Source organism: Pleurodeles waltl, chromosome 4_2 (genome assembly GCF_031143425.1).
Source record: "Pleurodeles waltl isolate 20211129_DDA chromosome 4_2, aPleWal1.hap1.20221129, whole genome shotgun sequence".
In the NCBI taxonomy this organism is placed as follows: Eukaryota; Metazoa; Chordata; class Amphibia; order Caudata; family Salamandridae; genus Pleurodeles; species Pleurodeles waltl.
In genome coordinates this window covers 443,347,472-443,372,283 of record NC_090443.1, presented here as the reverse complement: position 1 = coordinate 443,372,283, position 24,812 = coordinate 443,347,472, and the positions used below count along the sequence as shown (strand labels likewise).

Here is a 24,812-nt window from a genome sequence, read left to right as displayed (position 1 = left end):
TCTGCTACAAAAAGGCGACGCATCCTGCAGGACCAGCGACTACTACAGACCGACAGAGGACTGCCTGCCTACCCAAGGACCAAGGTCTCCTGAGGTCAGCAGCTCGGTCCACAAAGTAACCTTCAAGGACTCCAGACCCTCCCGGATCTGTGAGTCCTACCTACTCTGCACCCGATGCCCACGGGCCAAGTCGAGGTGGCCCACCGGTCCAGAGATGGTCCCCAGACGATTCCAACCTCGAGCCCACCCTGGCTTGACCCCTTCTGACCAATACAATGACACTTGCAGCCTAAATCCAGAGGATCCCCTGACATCAACCGGCTCCAGTGAAGATTTCCAGACTCCTAAAGGTACCTCTGCACCTGCAGCCCCCTGGCCTTGGGGAATCCAACTGACGTTCCAGCAGCATCCAGTGAGCTCTCTACTTAACTGTTCAGAAGTTTGTCTTCTTCAGCCGACTCCCTGGATCAAGCCGGCAGCATCTTTGTGACTCCCAGGGTTCCTCCACTGAAAAGCATTGGGCAACCAATGCTGTGTATACACCCTGTACCCGGCGCCCCCATGCCGCTGATGGTGTGTGTTTGGTGCTGACCTGTGCCCCCCCAAGGTGCTGATCTAAACCAGTCGGTCTGTGCCCTGAAGTCGCTGGTACTTAACTGCAAGCTGTTTCTTTCTAAGTGCCCTCAGTCTCCATAGGATTCCACTGGGTGCCCGACACCAAGTTTGACCTCTGCACCCAGCCAGCCCTGTACTGCTGGTGGTGCACTCTTGGTGTCTTCCTAAACTTTGTCCTGTGGACACCTTAACCCCAAACACTGGGATCGCAGTTCGAGTACTTACCTGCACACTGTGTTGGTACTTTTTCTACCCTAGGACTGTATTGCTTTCTATGAGAAATTGCACTAAGTATCTAATTTTAAAATTGAAAAGTATTACTTACTTGAAAAGTGTTTTATCTGTAAAATTGGAAGAACATCCTGATAAGGAGTAAGACATCCTTCCCAAATAAATAATTGAAGCTGAAGAGTACTAATTTTCTTTAGTTTTTCTCTACCTTTATTTCTTGCTTTCTTCCCTACTTTTCTTTTTCACTTCTTCCCACCTATTCTTGATTCTTTCATCTTTCCTTCCCTAGCTACCTTAAGAACTACATGGTGCTGAGTCACTGTGTGTCACAAGCAGCCCAGAACCAATGGTTTCCCATTTCTGACGCTTACCGCCATGTATGCTGCACAGCCTGCACTTCGGGTCTTGGCCTTTGAGTCCACCAGTCGGCCACTGATGCCAAAGTCGCACAGCTTGATCTGTCCCCTCTCATCAAGCAAGATGTTGGAAGGCTTGACATCGCGGTGAATAACCCCATGCTTTTCTTTAAGGTAAAAGAGGGCTTTGACGATCTGTAACAGGAACACTTTATCAGGATGATTCCTTTCTATCAAATTCCACAAACATCCCACACTCAATAAAATCCTTCCTCTGAGTAGTCAACTGGCTACAACTCACTCTCAGCTGCACCAGGTAAGGTTCTGCATTATCACCTTTATATTTAAGTAGAATACAAGCCAACTTGCGCTCTGCAGAAGGAATATAGAACTAGAGAGCTACAAGTAAATAAAACGCAAAATGCAACACATGGCCATTACAGTATAAAATTAAAGGAAACCTTTACTTTGTACAAGTCTTTAAAAGGTGGATAAAACCTCCAAACTGCCCCAGTAAAAACCTATATGTGAAGACAAAGCACACAAAATGCATCCTATACATTGCTATTGGGGTCACTAAACTCACCGCAACAGTCATCTTTCCCAGAATCCTCTCAGGAATGGGTCCCTGAATGCGCTTCTTAAGTTTCTCTGCACAAGTACCCATTAGTTCCATGGCGATGAACACATCCGTCTAAAGTAAAAAAAGAAAACATGGTTAGAAACACTTCTGTAGCAAAGCAACGCAGTACTGAAGAGACGCATTGTGCGTGCTGCCTCTCACATTCACCACCACCCCAAGATAATGCGGAGCCCTCCACAAAGAACCTGTACATTTAATGGCATCCAAATCTCAGGTTACCAAGTCGAACCCACAGTTCCAACAAACAACTTTTCCCTACTTGCCAGTTAAGAGGTTTCATAAAGGATCAGAGTAAATCTGAGACCATTCTAGGTTTCGTTGGTAAATAATCCATATCACAGCTTGCATTTTTTTTACCTTGTTTAAAATATTCTGCTAGCCTTTTACTCTTAATTACAATATTCTAGATCTCTATGTTTGGCTTGGACTAGTCTCTTGCTTAGCTGGTGTTCCATTACAAGCTGGGAGGAACCGTATTTCTATAGATGCCAAGCAGTTACTCTCTCAAGTGACTACTCATCTTCTACCCATAATCTTGACAAATTACTTGAGAGAAACAAAATAAATATATATAGATATATATATATTACTTACTCAGTAGATATCTGTTCGTGGCATGTAGTGCTGCAGATGCACATGCTTTGCATAAGTCCGCCATCTAGTGTTGGGCTCGGAGTGTTACAAGTTGTTTTTCTTTAAAGAAGGTTTTCGAGTCACGAGATCGAGTGGCGACTTCTCTCGGTGATAGCACACATGGGCATCAAGTCCTTTGTTAGACTGTTTTCCCGCAGGAGGGTGAAGTAAAGAGTGTGGAAATGTACTATATATATTTTAAGTAAAGAAGACGTCCATGCAATGTGTTTACATATTTACATAAATAAAGTACCACAATGACTTCCAGGGAGGAGGAAGGGCGCATGTGAATCTGCAGCACTACATGCCACGAACAGATGTCTACTGGGTAAGTAACACTTTCCATTCAATGGCATGTGTAGCTCCAGATACACATGCTTTGCATAGACTGAAAAGAAGTCCCTTCCTAAAATAAGCAGTGGCTAGTCTGAAATAGTATTTTAAGCACAGCTTGTCCAACATTTGCTTGCTGGCGAGATAAGACATCCACACAGTAGTGTTTAGTAAATGTGTGTGGTGTGGATCATGTGGCTGCATTACATATATCTGCCATTGGTATATTTCCTAAGAATGCTATTGAAGCTCCTTTCTTTCTAGCAGAATGTGCTTTAGGAGTTACTAATAACTGTATTTTAGCCTTAAGATAGCAAGTTTGAATACACTTTACTTACTATCCATCTGGCTAATCGTTGTTTTGAAATAGAACTACCCTTATGAGGTTATTGAAAAGCCACAAAGAGTTGTTTAGAGTTCCTGAAATCTTTTGTTCTGTCTACATAATACACAAGAGCTCTTTTAACATCAAGGGTGTGAAGAGCTCTTTCAGCAAGTGAATCTAGCTGTGGAAAGAAGACTGGTAATTACACTGAGTGATTGATGTGAAATGGTGAAACTACCTTAGATAGGAATTTAGGGTTTGTCCTAAGTACTATTTTATTTTTGTGAAATTGGAAGAAAGGTTCTTCTAAAGTGAATGCCTGAACTTCACTAACTCTTCTTAAGGAAGTAATCTTCCATGATAGAAATTGGAGAGTGCAAGAATGCATGGGTTCAAATGGTGGACCCATAAGCCTTGTGAGCACGATGTTAAGATTCCAGGCAGGAGGCGGTGGAGCTCTAGGTGGAATAATTCTTTTAAGGCCGTCCATAAAAGCTTTAATAACAGGAATCCTAACTAGGGAATGATGCTGTCGGTTTTGGAGGCAGGCAGCTATTGCTGTTAAAAGGATTTTAATAGATGAGTATGCAAGATTTGCATTTTGCAAATGAAGCAAATAATAGACAATATCTTGTACTGATGCTTTAAGTGGATTCATGTTTTTGGGTTGACAGTTATATACCAAATGTTTCCATTTAGCTGCATAACACTGTCTAGCTGTAGGTTTGCGTGCTTCCTTTAGAATATACATACTTTCTGATGGAAGCTGTAGATATCCAAACTCTATGATCTTAGAAAGCCAAATCACCAAGTTGAGCATACTGGGATTGGGATGCCTGATTTGACCTGAGTGTGGTCTGTTTCGTAGCTTGTGATGTGGTACTACAGACAGATCCAACAATGTTGTGTACCAGTGCTGACTAGCCCACGTGGGAGCTACGAGTATCACAATGAGAGAGGTGTGATGGATCTTGTTGACCAGAAATGGAATTAGTGGGAGAGGGGGGGGAAAAGCTTAAACAAATATCCCTGACCAATCGATCAATAGAGCATTTCCCTTGGACTGAGGGTGTGGGTACCTGGATGCAAAGTTTGGGCATTTTGCGTTTTTGCTGGTGGCGAAGAGGTCTATATCTGTGGTTTCCCACATTTGGAAGTATTGTTGAATCACTTGTGGGTGAAACTCCCATTTGTGCATTTGTTGCTGCGTCCTGCTTAAGAGGTCCGCTAGTTGGTTGTGTATCCCTAGGATATACTCTGCTAGTAGTTGAATGTGATTGTGAATTACCCATTTCCAAATTGTCTCTGCTAGAAGGGACAATTGAGATGTGTGTTGCCCTGTTTTTGCAGCTAATACATTGTGGTCATGTCGTCTGTTCTTATTAACACTGTTTTGTGTGTGATCTGTGGTTGAAAAGCTTTGAACGCTAGGAACACTGCTAGCAATTCTAAATGGTTTATGTGATAAGTCTGTTGAATTGAGTTCCATACCCCTTGTATGGTGAGGCTGTCGAGATGTGCTCCCCAACCTATGAATGATGCATCAGTTGTAATTATGGTCTGTGCCACAGGGTCCTGAAACGGTCGCCCTTTTAATAAGTTGGTGTGATTCCACCATTGCAGAGAGTGGTACATTTGGCGGTCCAACAACATTAGATCCTGAAGTTGACCCTGTGCTTGAGACCATTGTCACGAGAAACGCTGCTGTAGCGGTCTCATGTTTAGACATGCATTGGGTATTATTGCTATGCATGATGCCATCTTTCCCAAGAGTCTCATGATCAACCTCCCTGAGTAAGTGTGGTTGTATTGTAGTTGAGATAGGAGATTGTGGTAAGCTTGAATTCTCAGTGGGTATGCTAATGCTGATGCTGATTTAGTGTTCAAAATTGCTCCCAGATATGGTTGTAATAGTGTTGGCTGCAGATGTGATTTTTGGTGACATTGTGAATCCTAGGTTGTTCGTGCTGTTGACAGGTTTGAATTGTGCTGGCTTTTATGATAGGGAAAGACATGTACATGTTGTCTTCTGAGGTTTGGAGAATATCCTTGATGCTGTTGTTTCTCCAAAGGGTAGTACTTTGAACTGGTAGTGCTTGCCTGCTATCACAAATCTTAGAAATTTGCAATGTGGTGGATGTATGGGATAGTGGAAATAAGCATATTTTAAATATAATGCTGTCATGTAGTCTTGTAGAGTGACCATGTGAAAGTGCTCAAACAGAATGTACTGAATGGTCTGAGATCTAAGATTGGTCTAAGAGTACCATCTTTCTTTGGTATGAGGAAGTATAAAGAATATATTCCTGACCCTTGATGGGATATAGGTACCATCTCTAGGGCCCATTTGAGCAGAAGCGATTGTACCTCCTGTGTTAATAAATTTAGATGTTCCAGAGAAAGTCTGCGCGAGCGAGGGGGAAAGTTTGGTGAAGTAGAGATACATTCTAGGCAATAACCATGTTGGACAATTGATAGAACCCACTGATCTGAAGTAATGTGGTGCCATTGTTAGTAAAAAAAAAAAAAAAATCCGTCTTCCTCCCAGAGGAGATGTATGCTTTATGGGGATGTGCAAAAAGTCACTGTTTGGTTGAGGTGGAGGAACCTCTTGGGGTGGTTGATTTACCTTTCCCGCTAAAATTATTTCCTCTGTAAGAGCCTCTGAAGGAGCCTCTGTTGTAAAAATGTGGCCCATGTTTCTGTTGGGATGTGGATGGCTCTGAGGTTGATGGTTTGAAGTCACCCCTAAATTGGGGCCTGTGAAAAGCTCTGAGTAGGGGTAGTGTAAAGGGCACCCATAGCTTTAGCTGTCTCAGAGTCTTTTTTCAGCTTTTCTATGGTGGTTGCGACTTGTGGGCCAAATAGGTGTTGCTTATCAAAGGGCATGTTTAACACTGCCTGTTGTATTTCTGGTTTAAACCCTGAAGTTCTTAACCATGCGTGCCTTCTAATGATTACATTGGTATTGATGTTCTTTGCTGCTGTATCTACTGCATCTATTGCAGATCTAACTTGATTATTAGAGATAGCCTGCCCCTCTGTTACTATCTGTTGTGCCCTTTTCTGGTGGAAGGTGCTGCAACAAATCTTCCATCTCATCCCAATGAGCTGTCATATCTTGCTAACAGTGCCTGAGAATTTACAATCCTCCAATGATTAGCAGCTTGAGATGCTACTCTTTTTCCAGCTGCGTCAAAATTTACAACTTTGTTAGTCTGGGAGAGGAGCATCCCCTGTTGATTGGCTATTTGCCCTTTTCCTTGCTGCACTGACTAGAGTGTCAGGTGGCAATTGGGCTCTAATAAGAAGGGGAACTGAGGGTGCAGGTTTATAATTTTTATCTACCCTTGGTGTGATCATTCTAGACTTTAATGGTTCTTTGAAAATGTCCTCTGCGTGTTTAAGCATGCCTGGGAGCATAGGAAGACATTGATACTCCTTATGAGTAGATGTTAGTGTGTCAAATAAGAAGTTATCCTCCATGAGATCTGTAATTGCACCTTGTGATACACAGATGCCCCAGCTATAACCTGATTGTAAGCAGTGGTAACTTCAGGTGGAGATGGTCTTGCAGGGTGTAAATCATGATCATTAGAAGGGATGGGATCTGAATCATAAGTCCCATGGATCTATATCCTGATGAGTATCACCTAAATCATCCCCAGGGTGTTGAGATAGGGGATTGTGGAGAAAATTGTGCAGGTGAAGGTGGTAGTGGTGGAGTACCTGGTGGTGGAGAAGCAGGAAGTAAAGGAGAATGTGGTGGTGAAGGCTGTTGTGGTGCCTTTGTTTTCTTCTTTCGCTTAAATACTTTAGCAGGTGGAGGTCCAGCTTCTACAGTCTCTTGGAAAGTAAATTTTCTCTTGGTTGTAGGAGGAGGAGAAGCAATAATTCTTCCTGTGCCCTTATGAATATGGATTTTTCACTGATTAGCATCCATTACGTCTTCCAATATAGGTCTTATTGAGAAGACTCCTCAGTAGTTGGGAGTATATTTTCCACCCACAGGTTTCAGCTCCGAAAGTTTGGAAACAATGTTTTAGTCGGGCTGAAAATGTCGGCTCCGAAATTGTTGGCAGTTTTTCGGCTCTGAGGCGGAAGTCCCTGAATTTCAGCTCAATCCCGAAACATGTATGGCATGCTGTTTGGTGGGCACCGAATGCTCTTTGGTCTTATGTTTTGGTGCCGAACCTGAGGGTTGGTCATCAGATTATATTTTTCGGGTCAGACCATGGCCGGCAAGCAGTGGGGGACCCAAGACCGGTGCTAAAGTCTTTTTGATAGTCTTTTGTGGATGTGAAGGGGCTGATGTACTCACGCACTGAGCCGCTGGAATGGATTGTCTTTTGCCATTGGAATCTTGATCCGAATCGGAGTCTGCGATGGAAACTGCAGTTTGATAATTCATCTCTTCTTGTGCGTGTTCTTCGCCGAAGATATGGGGCGTTTGTTCCGTCGACTTGGACATCATCTCCAACCAAAGTGCTCTTCGATCCCTAAGAGTCTTCTTCGAACAGAAGGATCAACACGCTTCACAGCTATCTTCTCTGTGATTCGGAGAAAGACAGAGGTTGCACGCAGAGTGCTGACTGGTGTATGGAAACTTGGTGTGACACAGAGGGCAAAAGCAAAACGGAGTCCGCTCCATTAGCTTGATACTGTTTGACAACCACAAGTCGAAGTAGGCCCAAGAAGGGAGCGGTCGCCCGAAAAGGGCGTTAAATCAACCCCAACAATAACAATCTGATCAAATGTAATTTAGAAAATGCGATCTAGAACTAGACGTTGACAGAAATGAAGAGAGAAGTTCAGATAGTACCGAACCAAGATCTACCAGAGCAAGAGGAAACATGTCCGAACCAGACGGTGAAAAAAAAAAATAAAAAAAAATAAAAAAAAATCTAACAAAGGATGCGATGCCCATGCGCAAGATCGGCAAGAGGATGAGCCACTCGATCTAGTGACTCGAAAACCTTCTTCAAAGAAAAACAACTTGTAAAACCCAAGCCCAACACTAGATGGCAGACTTATGCAAAGCATGTGTGCATCTGAATCTGCACATGCCATCGAATGAACAAGTTACTTACCTTCGGTAACGCCTTTTCTGGTGGATACACTAGCTACCTGTGGATTCCTGAAGGAAAATTCTTTAGGTGAGGAATCCACAGGTAGTTGTATCCATCAGAAATATATATATATATATATATATATATATATATATATATATATATATATATATATATATATATATATATATATATATATATATATATATATATAAATATGTTTTTGGCAGGTTCACATGCTATGCATACCTCTTCCGACATCTACTGTTGAGCTCGGAGTGTTTAAAAGTATTATTATTATTATTTTTTTTTAAAGAAGTCTTTTTGGAGTTACAGGATCAAGTGACTCTTCCCCCTCGGTTCCAGCGCGCAAGGGCATCGACTCGATTGTTATTGTTTTCCCGCAGAGGGTGAAGGAAGGAGTGATAGAGTATAGAAATACAGAGAGATGTCCATGCAAATGTAAATAAATATACATACACATGTACAAATGTAAAAACTTAAAACGACTACAGGCTTCCGGGGAGGAGGGAGGGTGCATGTGAATCTGCAGCACTACATGCCACAAACAGATGTACACTGGGTAAGTGACATTTTCTGTTCAATGGAATGTGTAGCTGCAGATACACAGGCTATGCATAGAATAAAAAGCAGTTAGTCCTCCAAAAATGCAGTGGCTAGCCTGTAGGAGTTGAAGTTGTTTGAAATAATGCCCTTAAGGCAGCCTGGCCTACAGTGGCTTGTTGCTGTGAGAAAACATCAACACAGTAGTGTTTTGTACATGTATGGGGAGTTGACCATGTGGCTGCTTTACATTTATCAACCACTGGTATGTTGCCTAAAAATGCCATTGATGCACCTTTCCTTCTTGTAGAATGTGCTCTATGAGTGATCAAAAGTTGTCTTTTTGCTTTGATATAGCTTGTCTGTACGCATCTAACAATCCATCTTGCTAAGCCTTGTTTTGATATAAGATTGCATGTATGTGGTTGTTGGAAAGCAACAAAAAGTTGCTTTGTTTTCCTAAAATCTTTAGTTCTGTCTATATAGAACATAAGAGCTCTTTTGAGATCTAGGGAATGAAGAGCTTTTTCTGCCACAGAGTCTGGCTGTGGAAAGAAGACTGGCAATTCCACTGTTTGCATGATGTGAAATGGAGATACTACTTTTGGTATAAATTTTGGATTTGTTCTAAGTACAACTTTATGTTTGTGCACTTGGAAAAAAGGTTCTTCAAGAGTGAATGCTTGTATTTCACTAACTCTTCTTATAGAAGTAATAGCCACAAGGAAGGCGACCTTCCATGTTAAAAATATAATTTGACAAGAGTGCATGGGTTCAAAAGGTGGTCCTATGAGTCTGGTAAGTAAGATATTTAAATTCCAAGACGGAACAGTTGGTGTTCTAGGTGGAATAATGCGTTTTAATCCTACCATGAAGGCTTTAATAACAGAAACTCTGAATAGAGAAGTATGTTGAATAGTCTGTAAGTGTGCAAATATTGCAGTAAGGTGTATCTTGATGGATGAGAAAGCCAAAGCGTAAGCAAATATCCCTGACCAACTGATCCATAGAGCAATGCCCTTGGATAGGGGATGTGGGTGTCTGGATGCGAAGCTTTGGCATTTTGCGTTTTCGATTGTTGCGAATAGATCTATGTCTGGTGTCCGCCCCTCCCTCTTTTGAAAGTACTTTTGAAGTACTTGGGAGTCTCCCATTCGTGTGCTTGGTGGTGATTTCTGCGTAGGAGATGTGCCATCTGATTGTCTATCCCTGGAATATATTGTGCTAGTAAATGAATTTGGTTGTGAATTGCCCATTTCCAAATTGTTTGGGCTAGAAGGGACAGCTGAGATGAATGTGTCCCGCTATGTGTTTTGCGGGCCATCAACACTAGATCTTGTAGTTGACCATGTGCTTGTCACCACTGTTGTGAAAGGCACAGTTGTAAGGGCCTCATGTTTAGTCTTGCATGCAGGACTATCGCTATGCAAGATGCCATCATTCCTAGAGTCTTTATGATAAATCTCAGAGTGTATTGTTGATTTGGCTGTATGAGTGATATGACATTTTGGAACGATTGTATCCTTTGTATATTTGGATAAGCTAGGGCTAGTTGAGTATTTAGGATAGCACCTTGGTAAGGTTGTACCTGTGCTGGTTGAAGGCGTGACTTTTGGTAGTTTAGAGTGAACCCTAGGGTGTGCAAGGTTTCCATCACGTAACAAGTGTGATGTTGGCATTGTGTAAGATTGCTTGATTTTTTTAGCCAACTGTCTAGATATGGAAAGACATGGATGTGTTGTCTTCTTGAGTAGGCTGCTACTACTGCTAGACACTTTGTGAACACTCTTGGAACTGTTGTTATGCCAAATGGCAACACCTTGAACTGGTAGTGTTTTGCTGCTATGACAAACCTGAGGTATTTTCTGTGAGCTGGATGGATGGGTATGTGGAAAATACGCATCTTTGAGATCTAGAGCAGTGATGTAATCTTGTTTTTGTAGTAGTGGAATAACATCTTGCAGAGTTACCATGTGGAAATGCTCTGACAGGATGTATAGATTGAGGGGCCAGAGGTCTAAGATGGGCCTGAGGGTGCCGTCTTTTTTGGGAATCAGGAAGTATAATGAGTATATTCCTGTTCCTTGTTGAGAATGTGGAACTAATTCTATTGCTTGTTTTAATAGTAGAGCTTGTACCTCTTGTAACAGAACGGTATGTTCTGGGGACAATTTGTGATACCGTGGTGGAATGTTTGGAGGGGTGGAGATTAATTCTAGGCAGTAGTCATTGCGGATAATTGAGAATACCCAATTGTCTGTGGTAATATTTTGCTAATGAGAGTGGAATTGTTGTAGTCTTCCCCCCCACAGGAGATGTGTGGAGTGGGAGGGAGGGAAGTCAAGGAAGTCACTGTTTCGGTTGTGTTGTTGTCTGTTTAGAGGTTTGTAATTTACCTCTATTCCTGAAATATTGACCTCTATAGGATCCTCTAAACCCACCAGGTTGATATTGGGTTTGCTGTCCCTGCTTTGTTTCGGAGGTGGAAGCATCTGAGGATTGTGGCTTGAAGCCTCCTCTAAACTGTGGTCTGCGAAAGGAGCCTCTATATGGGGTGGTGTATAAAGCACCCATTGCTTTCCCAGTATCAGAGTCTTTCCTCAGTTTCTCAATAGTGGTATCTACATCTGGGCCAAAGAGGTGCTTTTTGTCGAAAGGCATATTAAGTACTGGCTGTTGAATTTCTGGTTTAAAACCAGAGGAGTGCAGCCATGCATGTCTTCTAATTGTGATGGCAGTATTTACACTCCTTGCAGCTCTATCAGCAGCATCGAGGGCAGATCTTATTCGATTATTGCTGATAGCGTGTCCCTCTTCCACCACTTGTTGTTCTCTTTTTTGATGCTCCTTTGGGAGATGCTGTATAGTATCTTTTATTTCGTCCCAATGGGCCATGTCATACCTGGCTAGAAGTGCCTGAAAAGTTGCAATTCTCCACTGATTTGCTGCTTGTGTAGCAACGCTTTTCCCAGCTGCATCAAATTTTCTACTCTCCTTATCAGGAGGCGGTGTGTTTCCTGATGACTGGCTGTTTGCCATCTCTCTTGCCGCAGACTACTACTGAGTCTGGAGAGACCTGATAAGTGATGTAATCTGAGTAAGTAGGGGCAGGCTTATACTTTTTATCAATTCTAGGGGTGATAATTCTAGTTTTTACAGGTTTATTAAAAATTTGGTCTGCATGTTTAATCATTCCTGGTAACACTGGGAGACACTGGTACCTGGAATGAGTAGAAGACAGTGTAGTAAAGAAAACGTCTTCTTATAATGGCTCAGAATGCATGGTTACTCCATGATAGGCTGATGCCCTAGATATTACTTGGGTGTATGCAGTGGTGTCTTCTGGAGGGGAAGGTTTTGATGGATCAATGTCTGATCATTGCCCAGGATGGGATCAGGGTCATAGAGGTTCCATGGGTCTGCTGTATCTCCATGTGAGTATAAAGAATGTGTTGGAGAAGGCAGTGGTGGGCTATTCTGAGGTGTGAAAGAGAGCTGTGGAGATTGAGGAGGAGAAGTATGGAGAGGTAGTGGCTTCTCCTTTTGTTTTTGCACCTTTGTTGGTGGTTGCAAAGAGTCTAGTTCCTCTTGGAAAGCCAGCTTTCCTTTGGTTTTAAAAGGAGGTGCAGTGATGATTCTTCCTGTCTCCTTATGAATATGGATTCTGGACTGTCTCTCATCCATAACTTGTAATATTGGTTCAATCTCAGGATCTTTCTCAGAAGTCTTATGAGATTCCATGATTGGCCTTGTAATCTGTGTTAATGGTTTGCAAAGTTCTTGTTCCTCTGTATATGAGGATGTTTTCGGCTCCGAGGTGTGTAGTTTTTTTTTGTCCCGAAAAAGTAGTCGGAGGTCTCGGCTCCGAAGCCAATTGCCGAATTTGACTCAGAGAAATGGGGTCTTTTACTGGAGTCTGAAACAGTGCTTTTAACAGATTTACTTGACTCCGAAGTGGACAGAGGAGTGACCTTTTTCGGCGCCGGCCCCGAAGGACGGTCACCAGCAGTCTTTTTTCAGGCCGAACCATGGCCTTCCGGCAGTGGTGTACCCAAGGCCTTGGAATGTTTTTTGTGTAGTGGTGTAGGGGCAGATGTACTCACATCCTGGCCGGCTGTGATGGGTCTGTGGTCTTCAGATTCCTGTTCGGACTCTATGTCTCGAATGGAGACTGCTGTCTGCGCCTGCTCTTCCTCCATGACATCGAGATGTTCGCTGCTTTTTGACGCCTTTTTGAGTTTTCGGGCTCTGTGATCTCTCAGGGTCTTCTTTCATCGAAATGATAGACAGGCCTCACAATCCTCTTTCCGATGGTCTGGAGAAAGGCACAAATTACAAACCAAGTGTTGGTCTGTATAGGGGTACTTCGTGTGGCACAGAGGGCAGAATCGGAATGGAGTCCGATCCGTCATGCTTCCCACGCAGTAGGCCCGAACAGGCATGAGTTGGGCGCACGCGCCCCGAAGGGCAAAAAATGAATGTTCCGACGGTACTACCGATTTGATGCTAGATGGGAAACGTGATCGAAACAATACCGGCGAATAAGAAGGTTTTCTGAGGTTTTCCGAATCGAAATCTCGGAGTGAGAGGAAACACATCCGAAACAGAGAGCAGAAAGAAAACAATCTAACAAATCGAGTCGATGCCCATGCGCACTGGAATCGAGAGGAGTCACTCGATCCCATGACTCAGAACAGACTTCTTCGGGAAAAAAAACAACTTGTAATACTCCGAGCCCAACACTAGATGTCGGAAGAGCTATGCATAGCATAGGTAGGAGTTGTGTATTATAGTAATAGTGCCCATGCAATGGAGTAAATATGTATGTACATAATGTAGCTTAAAGTGATATATTTACAAATTTACAAATGTTCATGATCAACTTCGAAACTGCTACAGGCTCCCGGGGAGGCGGGTGGGCGCATGTTAATCTGCAGCGTCTCATGCCACGAACAGATGTACACTGGGTAAGTGACATTTTCCGTTCGATGGCATGTGTAGCTGCAGATACACATGCTTTGCATAGACTAGTAAGCAGTTATCTCCCCAAAAGCGGTGGTTCAGCCTGTAGGAGTTGAAGTTGTTTGAAACAAAGTTCGTAATACTGCTTGTCCTACTGTGGCTTGTTGTGCTGTTAACACATCCACGCAATAGTGCTTGGTAAACGTATGAGGCGTAGACCATGTGGCTGCCTTACATATCTCAGTCATTTGAATGTTTGCTAGAAAGGCCATAGTAGCACCCTTCTTTCTAGTTGAGTGTGCCTTTGGTGTAATAGGCAGTTGTCTCTTTGCTTTGAGATAACAGGTTTGAATGCATTTAACTATCCATCTAGCAATGCCTTGTTTGGAAATAGGATTTCCTGAATGAGGTTTTTGGAAAGCAACAAATAATTGTTTTGTTTTCCAAATTTGTTTGGTTCTGTCAATGTAGTACATTAACGCTCTTTTGATGTCTAATGTATGTAGTGCTCTCTCAGCTACAGAATCTGGTTGTGGGAAGAACACTGGTAGTTCTACTGTTTGATTCAAGTGGAACTGTGATATGACTTTTGGCAAAAAATTTGGATTTGTCCGTAGAACTACTTTATTGTTGTGTATTTGAATAAATGGTTCTTGTATGGTAAATGCTTGGATTTCACTTACTCTTCTTAGAGATGTGATGGCAATTAGAAATGCAACTTTCCATGTTAAATATTGCATTTCACATGAGTGCATGGGCTCAAAAGGTGGCCCCATGAGTCGTGTTAAGACAATATTGAGGTTTCATGAAGGAACTGGTGGTGTTCTTGGTGGTATAATTCTTTTTAGGCCTTCCATAAAGGCTTTTATGACTGGTATCCTAAATAATGAAGTTGAGTGGGTAATTTGCAGGTAAGCTGAAATTGCGGTAAAATGTATTTTAATGGATGAAAAAGCTAGTTTTGACTTTTGCAAATGTAGCAAGTAGCTTACGATGTCTTTAGCAGATGCGTGTAAGGGTTGAATCTGATTATTATGGCAATAATAAACAAACCTTTTCCACTTATTTGCATAGCAATGTCTAGTGGTTGGTTTTCTAGCTTGTTTTATGACTTCCATACATGCCTGTGTAAGGTCTAAGTGTCCGAACTCTAAGACTTCAGGAGCCAAATTGCTAGATTCAGTGATGCTGGATTGGGGTGTCTGATCTGTTGATTGTGTTGAGTTAACAGATCTGGTCTGTTTGGTAGTTTGATATGAGGCACTACTGAGAGGTCTAGTAGTGTTGTGTACCAAGGTTGTCTTGCCCAAGTTGGTGCTATGAGTATGAGTTTGAGTTTGTTTTGACTCAACTTGTTTACTAGATATGGAAGGAGTGGGAGAGGGGGAAAAGCGTATGCAAATATCCCTGACCAACTCATTCATAACACATTGCCCAGAGACTGATCTTGTGGGTACCTAAATGCGAAGTTTTGGCATTTTGCGTTTTCTTTTGTTGCAAACAGGTCTATTTGTGGTGTTTCCCAAGTTTGAAAGTAAGTGTGTAGTACTTGGGGGTGAATCTCCCATTCGTGGATCTGTTGGTGATCCCGGGAGAGATTGTCTGCTAACTGATTCTGAATCCCTGGAATGAACTGTGCTATTAGGCGAATGTGGTTGTATATCGCCCAATGCCATATTTTCTGTGTCAGGAGACACAACTGTGTTGAGTGTGTTCCTCCTTGTTTGTTTAGGTAATACATCGTTGTCATGTTGTCTGTTTTGACAAGAATGTGTTTGTGGCTTATTATTGGTTGAAATGCTTTTAACGCTAGAAATACTGCCAATAGTTCTAAGTGATTTATGTGAAACTGTTTTTGCCGAGAGTCCCATTGTCCCTGAATGCTGTGTTGATTGAGGTGTGCTCCCCACCCTATCATGGAGGCATCTGTAGTTATTACGTATTGAGGCACTGGGTCTTGAAAAGGCCGCCCTTGGTTTAAATTTATACTGTTCCACCATTGAAGCGAGGTGTATGTTTGGCGGTCTATCAACACTAGATCTAGAAGTTGACCCTGTGCGTGTGACCATTGTGATGCTAGGCACTGTTGTAAGGGCCGCATGTGCAATCTTGCATTTGGGACAATGGCTATGCATGAGGACATCATGCCTAGGAGTTTCATTACTATTTTGACTTGTATTCTTTGGTTTGGATACATGACCTGTATTACATTGTGAAATGCTTGTACTCTTTGTGGACTTGGAGTGGCAATCGCTCTTGCTGTGTTGATTGTTGCCCCTAAGTATTGCTGTGTCTGACACGGCTGAACGTGTGATTTTGTGTAGTTGATTGAGAAACCTAGTTTGTGTAGGGTTTCTATGACGTACTTTGTGTGTTGTGAACACCGTTCTAGTGTGTTGGTTTTGATTAACCAATCGTCTAGGTACAGGAACACATGTATCTGCTGCCTTCTGATATGCGCAGCTACTACTGCCAGGCATTTTGTAAAAACTCTTGGCGCAGTTGTTATTCCGAATGGCAACACCTTGAATTGGTAATGTACCCTTTGGAATACAAATCTTAGGTACTTTCTGTGTGAAGGATGTATTGGTATATGGAAATATGCATCCTTTAGGTGTAGTGTTGTCATGTAGTCTTGTTGTTTGAGCAGTGGGATTACGTCTTGTAATGTCACCATGTGAAAGTGGTTTGATTTGATGTAGGTATTTAATGTTCTGAGATCTAATATTGCTCTCAGTGTTTTGTCCTTTTTGGGTATGAGAAAGTACATAGAGTAAACTCCTGTTCCTTTCTGTTGAATTGGTACTAATTCTATTGCTGCTTTTTGTATCAATGCCTGGACCTTTAGTCCTAGAAGATCCATGTGTTGTTTTGACATATTGTGTGTTTTCGGTGGAACGTTTGGAGGGAATCTGAGAAATTCTATGCAATAACCATGCTGGATAATTGCCAGTACCCAAGTGTCTGTTGTTATCTCCTCCCAATGTTTGTAAAAATTGCTTAGCCTCCCCCCACAGGTGTTATCTGTTGGGGATTTGTGACTTGGAAGTCACTGCTTGTTTTGAGGAGTTTTGGGACTTTGGAACTTTCCTCTATTTTTTTGGAATTGTCCCCCTCTATATTGCCCCCGAAAACTTCCCCGCTGATATGGACTTTGATAAGTGGACCTTGTTTGAGAGGTTGTGGGTTCTGTAGCTTGTCCTCGAAACCCCCCTCTAAACTGTGTTTTGCAAAATGTGCCTCTGCTCTGTGGGGAGTAGAGTGCACCCATGGCTTTGGCCGCATCAGTGTCTTTTTTAAGTTTTTCGATAGCAGTGTCCACTTCCGGCCCAAACAACTGCTGTCCATTAAAAGGCATACTGAGCACGGCTTGTTGTATTTCCGGCTTGAATCCTGACGTACGCAACCATGCGTGTCTCCTTATAGTTACTGCAGTATTTACTGTCCTTGCAGCTATATCTGCTGCATCCATTGCAGACCGTATCTGATTATTTGAGATACTTTGTCCTTTCTCCACCACTTGTTGTGCCCTTTTCTGGAACTCTTTGGGTAAGTGTTCTATGAAATGTTGCATTTCGTCCCAATGAGCCCTATCATATCTTGCCAGAAGTGCTTGTGAATAGGCAATGCGCCATTGGTTTGCTGCTTGTGCTGAAACCCTTTTCCCCACAGCGTAGAATTTGCAACTCTCCTTGTCTGGAGGTGGTGCGTCTCCCGAGGTGTGAGAGTTTGCTCTCTTGCGAGCTGCCCCTACTACCACAGAGTCTGGTGTTAATTGCTGCGTGATATACACAGGGTCTGTAGGCGGTGGCTTGTACTTTTTCTCCACCCTTGGAGTTATGGCCCTGCCCTTCACAGGTTCCTGAAACACCTGTTTGGAGTGTTTTAGCATTCCAGGTAGCATAGGGAACCTCTGGTATTGGCTATGAGTGGAGGATAGTGTATTAAACAAAAAGTCATCCTCAATCGGTTCTGAATGCAAGGTGACATTATGAAAAGCCACTGCTCTTGAGACCAACTGCATGTAGGATGTACTGTCCTCAGGTGGCGACGGTCTCGCTGGGTAACAGTCCGGGCTGTTATCCGATACTGGCACATCATAAAGGTCCCATGTGTCAGGATCACCCTGACTCATTGCAGCATGAGTTGGGGATTCCATCAGTGGTGGAGTGACTACCGGTGATGTGTGCATTGATGGTGGTGGAGTTGTTTGTCTTGCCATCTTTGCATGTGGCTGCTTGTCCTTTTCTTGAAAGGCAAGTCTTCTTTTCATTTTAATTGGGGGAAGAGTGCTTATCTTCCCTGTGTCCTTTTGAATGTGGAGCCTACTTTGTGTGTAGTCTGGCTCCATTGTTTCTAGTTCTTGTCCGAACTTATGTCCTTGCATTTGGGAGGACAATCCCTGTTCCTCTGTGTAGGAACCTGATTTCGGTTCCGAGGCTGGATGTTTCGGAATGGAAACCTTTTCGGTAGCCTTTTCCGGCTCCGACGACACTTTATTTTCGGCGTCGTGATCTCTCGGTGCCGACCCATTTCGGTGCCGCTGTCTCGGTGCCGAACTTGCCCGGAGCCACTGTCTCGGGCTCGAGATTGCTGTGTGCCGGTATCTCGACCGGAGTCGGATGACTTCGACACAAGCGTGCCCTTTTTCGGTGCCGATGATCGGTCACCTATTTTTCGGGTTAAGCCATGGCCTGTTGGCGGTGGCGTCCCCTGGGCTTTTGTGGTCTTCTCGTGAGTTTTATGTTTCGACGTCTTACTCACGGTTTTAGTTGTTTCTTCGGGATCAAGCTCGTCCGAGTCAGACTCCTGGATGGAGAAGGTTTCTTCTTCCTCCTCCAAATGCCTTTGTCCTGTCGGCGCCGACGCCATTTGCAGTCTTCTCGCTCTTCGGTCTCTTAATGTCTTCCTCGACCGAAACGCCCGACAGGCTTCACAAGTATCTTCTCTGTGTTCTGGAGACAAACACAAGTTACAGACCAGGTGCTGATCTGTATACGGATACTTGTTGTGACATTTTGGGCAGAAGCGGAATGGGGTCAGTTCCATCAGCCTTGAAGAGACACGTGGCCAGGTCGACCAGGCACCGACGGGGGATCGAAAAACCCCGAAGGGCCACCGGAGCTCTTCAAAAGTCGGTGTCGATCTGTAATAACGAACCCGATGCCGAACGCAAACAACACCGTCGATTTTTCCGAGATTCTAACTAACTTTCCGACCCGAAACACGGAGCGAAAAGGAACACGTCCGAACCCGATGGCGGAAAAAAAACAATCTAAGATGGAGTCGACGCCCATGCGCAATGGAGCCGAAAGGGGAGGAGTCCCTCGGTCTCGTGACTCGAAAAGACTTCTTCGAAGAAAAACAACTTGTAACACTCCGAGCCCAACACCAGATGGCGGGAAGTGCACAGCATGTGTATCTGCAGCTACACATGCCATCGAACATATATATATATACATATATATACACACATATATATATATATATATATATATATATATATACACACACACACACACACACACACACTTCCCATTTCACTTTCTCCTCACTCAACATGTGACAAGGTTCTTTCCTCCCCTTCCCGAAACATCTACAGATGCTGCTCAATTCATTTTCAGTTTCTATTCACTCCTCTAACTAAATAAGGTAGAGGCACATTTTCCCCTCAATGCTCTGATAATCTGAATAGGCTCTACTCCTACTTAACACAGTCATTAATCTGCTTGATGAACTGTCCTTATGTCGTTAAGTAAGGATGGTCTCCTCAACTCCCAGTCAATAGCCCCTAGATTTTGGCAGTCTTCTTATAAAGCTGAAATTTCTTGTGTCTCTTATTCACTAATCCCCATACAGAGCTGCAGGCTCTCCTCAAGTTAGTGATAACTGTCCCCACATCTCCAAGTCACTATTCTCTACCCCCAGACAATGCTTTGGTACGTGCCTTACATTATTCCTTAAGGTCTCTATGTCTTCTAGGCACAAGTCCCATACATTATGCTACAGGAAACATGATAAAAGGGCAATAAACAGTATACCTACTTTTCAAAGTCAGTAGCCCTCCAAACGTTGGGTTTCCTTGCATTAATGATAAAAGGTCCTTCAACTCCCAGTCAGTATCTTGCAAAATAAGGATTCAACAGTCTTCTTGCAATTGTGATGAAAAGCTATGTACTTCACAGAGATTCCCAGTTACTAGCCCAAAGATGATGTTTCGGGGTCCTTCTTTTGTTATTAGTCATTACCTACCCAGATAATGCTTCGGTGCTCTCCTTGGGTTAGTGATGAATGTCCTTATGAGTTTCAGTCACTAGTCTAAGAGACTATACTCCAGAGCTCCATAACACTGTCCTCTTATTTCTCACAATTCCTAGCCACTCCTAGTAGTGCTTCAGCAGCCAGTTTACATTATTGATTGTTCCCATGTCACCCAGTCACCAGTCCCACAGTCAGTGCTATGCTACTCTTGATAGCGTTGCATCAACGCTCCTTGCATTTGTATAAAAAAAAAAAAAAAAAAAAAAAAAACAACACTCATGTCCTTCTTATCACAGTCTCTAGCATGTCAAGAAATGTCTCAAGGCTTTCTTTACATCAACTTTCCAGTCACTAGTCGCACACACACTATGCCACAGGAACTGTCTTATGATGGGGGTGATTTCCCACACCTCTCAAAGTCACCTGTCCCACAGCCAATGCTATGGTGCTCTCCTTACGTTGGTAATGAATGTTCCGTAGCACTGCACGATGTATGGACAGTCATGGCTCTTCAGCACCACGTCCAAGTCCATCAAGATCCTCTTATTTTCCTCTCGATTTCCTGAGCGGCGCATTTGCTGCACAAATCATGAAACAAACATTTGGCTTAAAGAGGAAACGGACAGCAAGAGGTGGCACATATGCAGTCCAAAATAGGAAAGGGAAAGAACACATTACTCGTTATTTGTAGAATGTTCAATGCTCTTAAACTCAAGGCAGTCAAGCGTGGAAAAACTATTTAGTGCACAATTGAGGAAACTGTGCTAATAGTACCAGGAGTCCCGAGATAAATATAATTATTTCCCAGTAGTCCAATGTATAAACAAAGACAAAACAGTAACATGAGTCTGAGGATATTGACAAACAAGCAAATAAATATGTTGCTAAGCCATACTGTGATTCTACTGTGCCTGTAACCTTACTTTGGATGCCCTATCTCTGTATAATAATGTTTTTTCTGCACGCTATTGCGAGTACTCCTGAACAAATTCTCTTCGACAAAGAATGCACAACTTATCCACTGAGAATATGCAACATTCCTAACACAGAGAGTAGACCCCACAATTATGAACTCCGACGGACATCAATTTAACAATGGAGATGTTGCAGATATCTAACATGAGCACTCTAGCAACAGGTAATCACACTGAAACATTGTAATCAAAGGTCTCTCTCTCGCTCTCTCCTCAGCTTTTGTTTTTCCTGCTCTCTCTTTTGTTATCTGCCTACATTACTTGCCATGTCTTTCAGACTGCAGCAGCTCAAGCTAATTCAGCTTTTTCAGGTGGTGTTCTTACCTCTCTTACAGAATGTACTGCTTCTCAAATTAAGACCTATATCCACAACAAGATCATGCAGACTAGTCACTCACCTTTACTGCTATGATGTGACCAGTTTTCTTGAAGCGCATGTTCCAGACCTGCCCACAAGTCCCACTACCGATCTCACCAAGATTTTCCAGGTCGCTGATCTCCGCCTGATACCGCTGCAGGAAATATGCACGTTCAGTATAAAGTAAATTTTACATAACATCTTGTTAACAGTCAATACAGCTGTCAGATTAAAAGGACCAAACTATGGCACAGGTTTGTAAAAGATTAGATGACTGCAATGTGTGCAACTGTGACCCTAAATCTTTCACAGCTCCTAGTTTTACCATGCTTGAAGCATAAAAACATATGTCACTTACCCTGTAAGCATCACTTTGTGGCATGTAGTGCCACAGACTCACATGATCTGCATACTCCTGCCATCTACCACTGGGTCCAGATATGTGCAGGTTCTTTTTTTTTTGGGAGAAGTCTTTTGAGTCCAAAGGTAAATTGGCTCCTTCTCGGGGATATTGCGAATGGGCATCGACTCCACTATTAGATTCTTTTCCAACAGGCGGGTTAGAATAGAGTGTAGAATATGTGTAAGAAATTAGATGTCTATGTGAAAAGAGTGGGAAATCAAAACGGCCACAGGGGTCCAGGGAGGAGGGTAGGCGCATGTGAATCTACAGCACTACACTACAGGGTAAGTAACAGTCTGTTCGAGGCATGTGCGGCTGTAGATACACATGCTTTGCACAGACTGTAAAGCAGTGCCCCTCAGAAGCAGTGGCTAACCTGCGAGTGTTGTAGTTTGAAAAGGTGAACATAACACTGCCTGACCTACGTTGGCTTGCTGACGCGCTAAAACATTAACACAATAATGTTTGGTGAAGGTGTGTGGTGCGGACAATGTAGCTGCCTTACATATGTGAGCTATTGAAATGTTCCCTAGAAAAGCCATGGATGCCCCCCTTTTCCTATAGAGAGTGCTCTAGGAAAAGTAGGTAAAGTTATAGTGGCTTTAGCATAACATGGTTGAATGAAGTTTACTATCCATCTTGCTATCTCTGATTTGGGTATAGGGTTCCCTTTATGTGGAGGTGAAAAAGCAACAAAACGTTGCTTAGTTTTTCTAAAAGTTTTAGTTTTATCAACGTCGAACAAATCTAAGTATGAAGAGCTCTCTCCGGAACAGAATCAGATTATGGGAAAAAACTGATTGGGGTGAAAATAAGAAACCACTTTAGGGACAAATTTAGGGTTGGTGCAAATAACCATCCTGTGGCTGTGCAGTAGGAAGAAAGGTTTTTCCAAGGTTGAAGTCTGGAGCTCACTAACATGTCTAATGGAATTGGAAGCAACTAAAAATGCTACTTTCCAGGAACAGAACCCAAGGGGGGCATTGTGTAGGGGTTCAAATGGAGGGCCTATTAGTCATGGGAGAACGACATTAAGATTCCATGAGTGTGCAGGTGGAACCCCTAGTGGAATAACTCGAGTCCCTCTATGAAGTCTTGTACATTAGCTTTGATAGGGTGTTTTGGACGGCAATAACAGACAAATAATTTCCATTTTGCCGCATAGCATGCTCTAGTGGCAGGAATGTGGGCTTCTTTAAGATTGTTCATACATTCTGGTGGCAAATTAAGGGTGGTGGTGGCTGTGCAGGGGACTACTACTGAGTGTAGTATTAGTGTTGTGACCCAGGAAGGAGAAGCCCAGGTGGAAGCTACTAGGATCATTGTGAGAGACGAAAACCAGAAATGGAAGGACAGAGAGAGGAGGAAAAGTGTAAGCAAATATCGCTGACCAACTCATCATAGTGCATTGCCCTTGGATAATGGATGATTGAATCTGGAAGCAAAGTCTGGGCATTTGCAAGGTCTTCTGTGGTTGGGAAAAGGTCTATTTGAGAGAATCCCCATCTCTGGAAGTACGGGAGGCAGACCTGTGGGTTCAGATCCCATTTGTGGACTTGTTGCTGCATCCTGCTGTGCAGGTCTGCAAAGTTGTTGTCCATGCCTCAGAAATATTCTGTTAGCAGTTGAATGTTGTGATAAAATGCCCATTTCCAAATGGTCTGTGATAGTTGTAGAGTCCTCCTTACCCCACCCCCTTTCTGTATATAGCATATGGCTGTCATGTTTTCCATCCAGACTAGGACAAAATTGTGAATGAGGGGAAGAAGGAAGGCTTTCAAGGCTAGGTGAACAGCTTGAAGCTCAAGTAAGTTGATATGGAGACCCTGGTGTTTGGTGTCCCATATACCTTGTAATGTGAGGTCCTTCAGATGTGCATTCCATCCCGTGAGTTAAGATATCGGTTGTGAGAGTTAGGTGGGGAACAGGGCCAAGAAAAGTTCACCAATTTCAACATGTTGTTGGTATTCCACCACTGCAGTCAGTTATCAATTTGGGGGTCTATCAACACTAGATCATGTAAAGGTCCCTGTGATTTAGACCACTGTCGAGCAACACATTCCCGTAACAGACGCACGTGTAGTTGGGCATGGGGTAATGTAAAAATCCAGGAGGCCATCACCCCTAGGAGACACATTACTGTTCTCACTTTTATCCGCTGATTTGGTTGAAATTGAGGTCACGGTGTTTGAATATTCTCAACTCTTGCAGAACTGGGGTAGGCTACCCCTATTTGAGTGTTTCAAATGGCTCCTAGATATGGTTATATCTGCAGATGTTGTAGGTGGGACTTGGGATCATTGATTGTGAATCCCAAGCTGTGAAGCAGGTCTATTGTAAATTTGACTGTACAGTTGACACTGTTGGAGAGTGCTGGCTTTGATGTGTCAATCATCCAGGTAGGGAAACACGTGTATCTTTTTGTTTGCGTTGACAGTCTGCCACCACTGCCAGACATTTGGTGAATACCCAAGGAGCAGTAGTCATGCTGAATGGAAGGACTTTAAACTAATGAGCTGGGTGTACTGGTATGTGAAAATATGCATTTTTAGATCTAGTGTAACCAAAAGGTTGCCCTGCTGAAGGAGTGGAATCACATCTTGAAATGTGACCATGTGAAATTGCTCTGAAAGGATGTATTTGTTAAGTGGCCTTAAATCTAGGATTAGCCGCAGATAACTATTCTTTCTGGGTATAAGGAAGTATAGCAACATCATAAGCGTCCCAAGGCTCAGTGTGTGGTGGTGTCATGGCCTGCCCCATTGCCATCTGTATAAGACTTGAAGCGAGGGGGTGGGAGGGGGAATCCCTGAGGTGAAATATGTAAGATCTCCAAGAGAATGTGGTGGAAACAATGAAAGAGGTGGAAGTTGTGGAGGTGAAGAAAGTGGTAGTGGTGGTGAGATGAGGGTGGTGTAAGAGATAAAGGACTGGTTGCTTTACCCGAATTCTTCATTTGTTTCGGTGGAGTTGGAGCACCCAGAGCCTCCTAGAAGGACAACTGTCTCAGGTGGTAGAGGAGTGGTGGTTGCAGTCTGCAACAAAACATCAAGTATGAGACTGAGTTTCTGGAAAGTACCCAATT

At 43.1% G+C, this 24,812-nt stretch overlaps 1 protein-coding gene across 4 annotated transcripts in view; it reads right to left on the bottom strand.

Annotated features, from left to right (window-relative positions):
* The window catches only part of MAP2K7 (mitogen-activated protein kinase kinase 7), a 160,947-nt gene that overhangs the window by 89,319 nt on the left and 46,816 nt on the right, over positions 1–24,812 (bottom strand). For all 4 annotated transcript variants that reach the window (XM_069231731.1, XM_069231733.1, XM_069231734.1 and 1 more), the window contains 4 exons: positions 21,365–21,478; positions 20,451–20,570; positions 1,789–1,896; positions 1,218–1,397 (listed from right to left, as the gene is read on the bottom strand). In XM_069231731.1, coding sequence (XP_069087832.1) covers positions 1,218–1,397; positions 1,789–1,896; positions 20,451–20,570; positions 21,365–21,478 — 522 coding nt within the window. The remainder of the gene's footprint in view (positions 1–1,217; positions 1,398–1,788; positions 1,897–20,450; positions 20,571–21,364; positions 21,479–24,812) is intronic.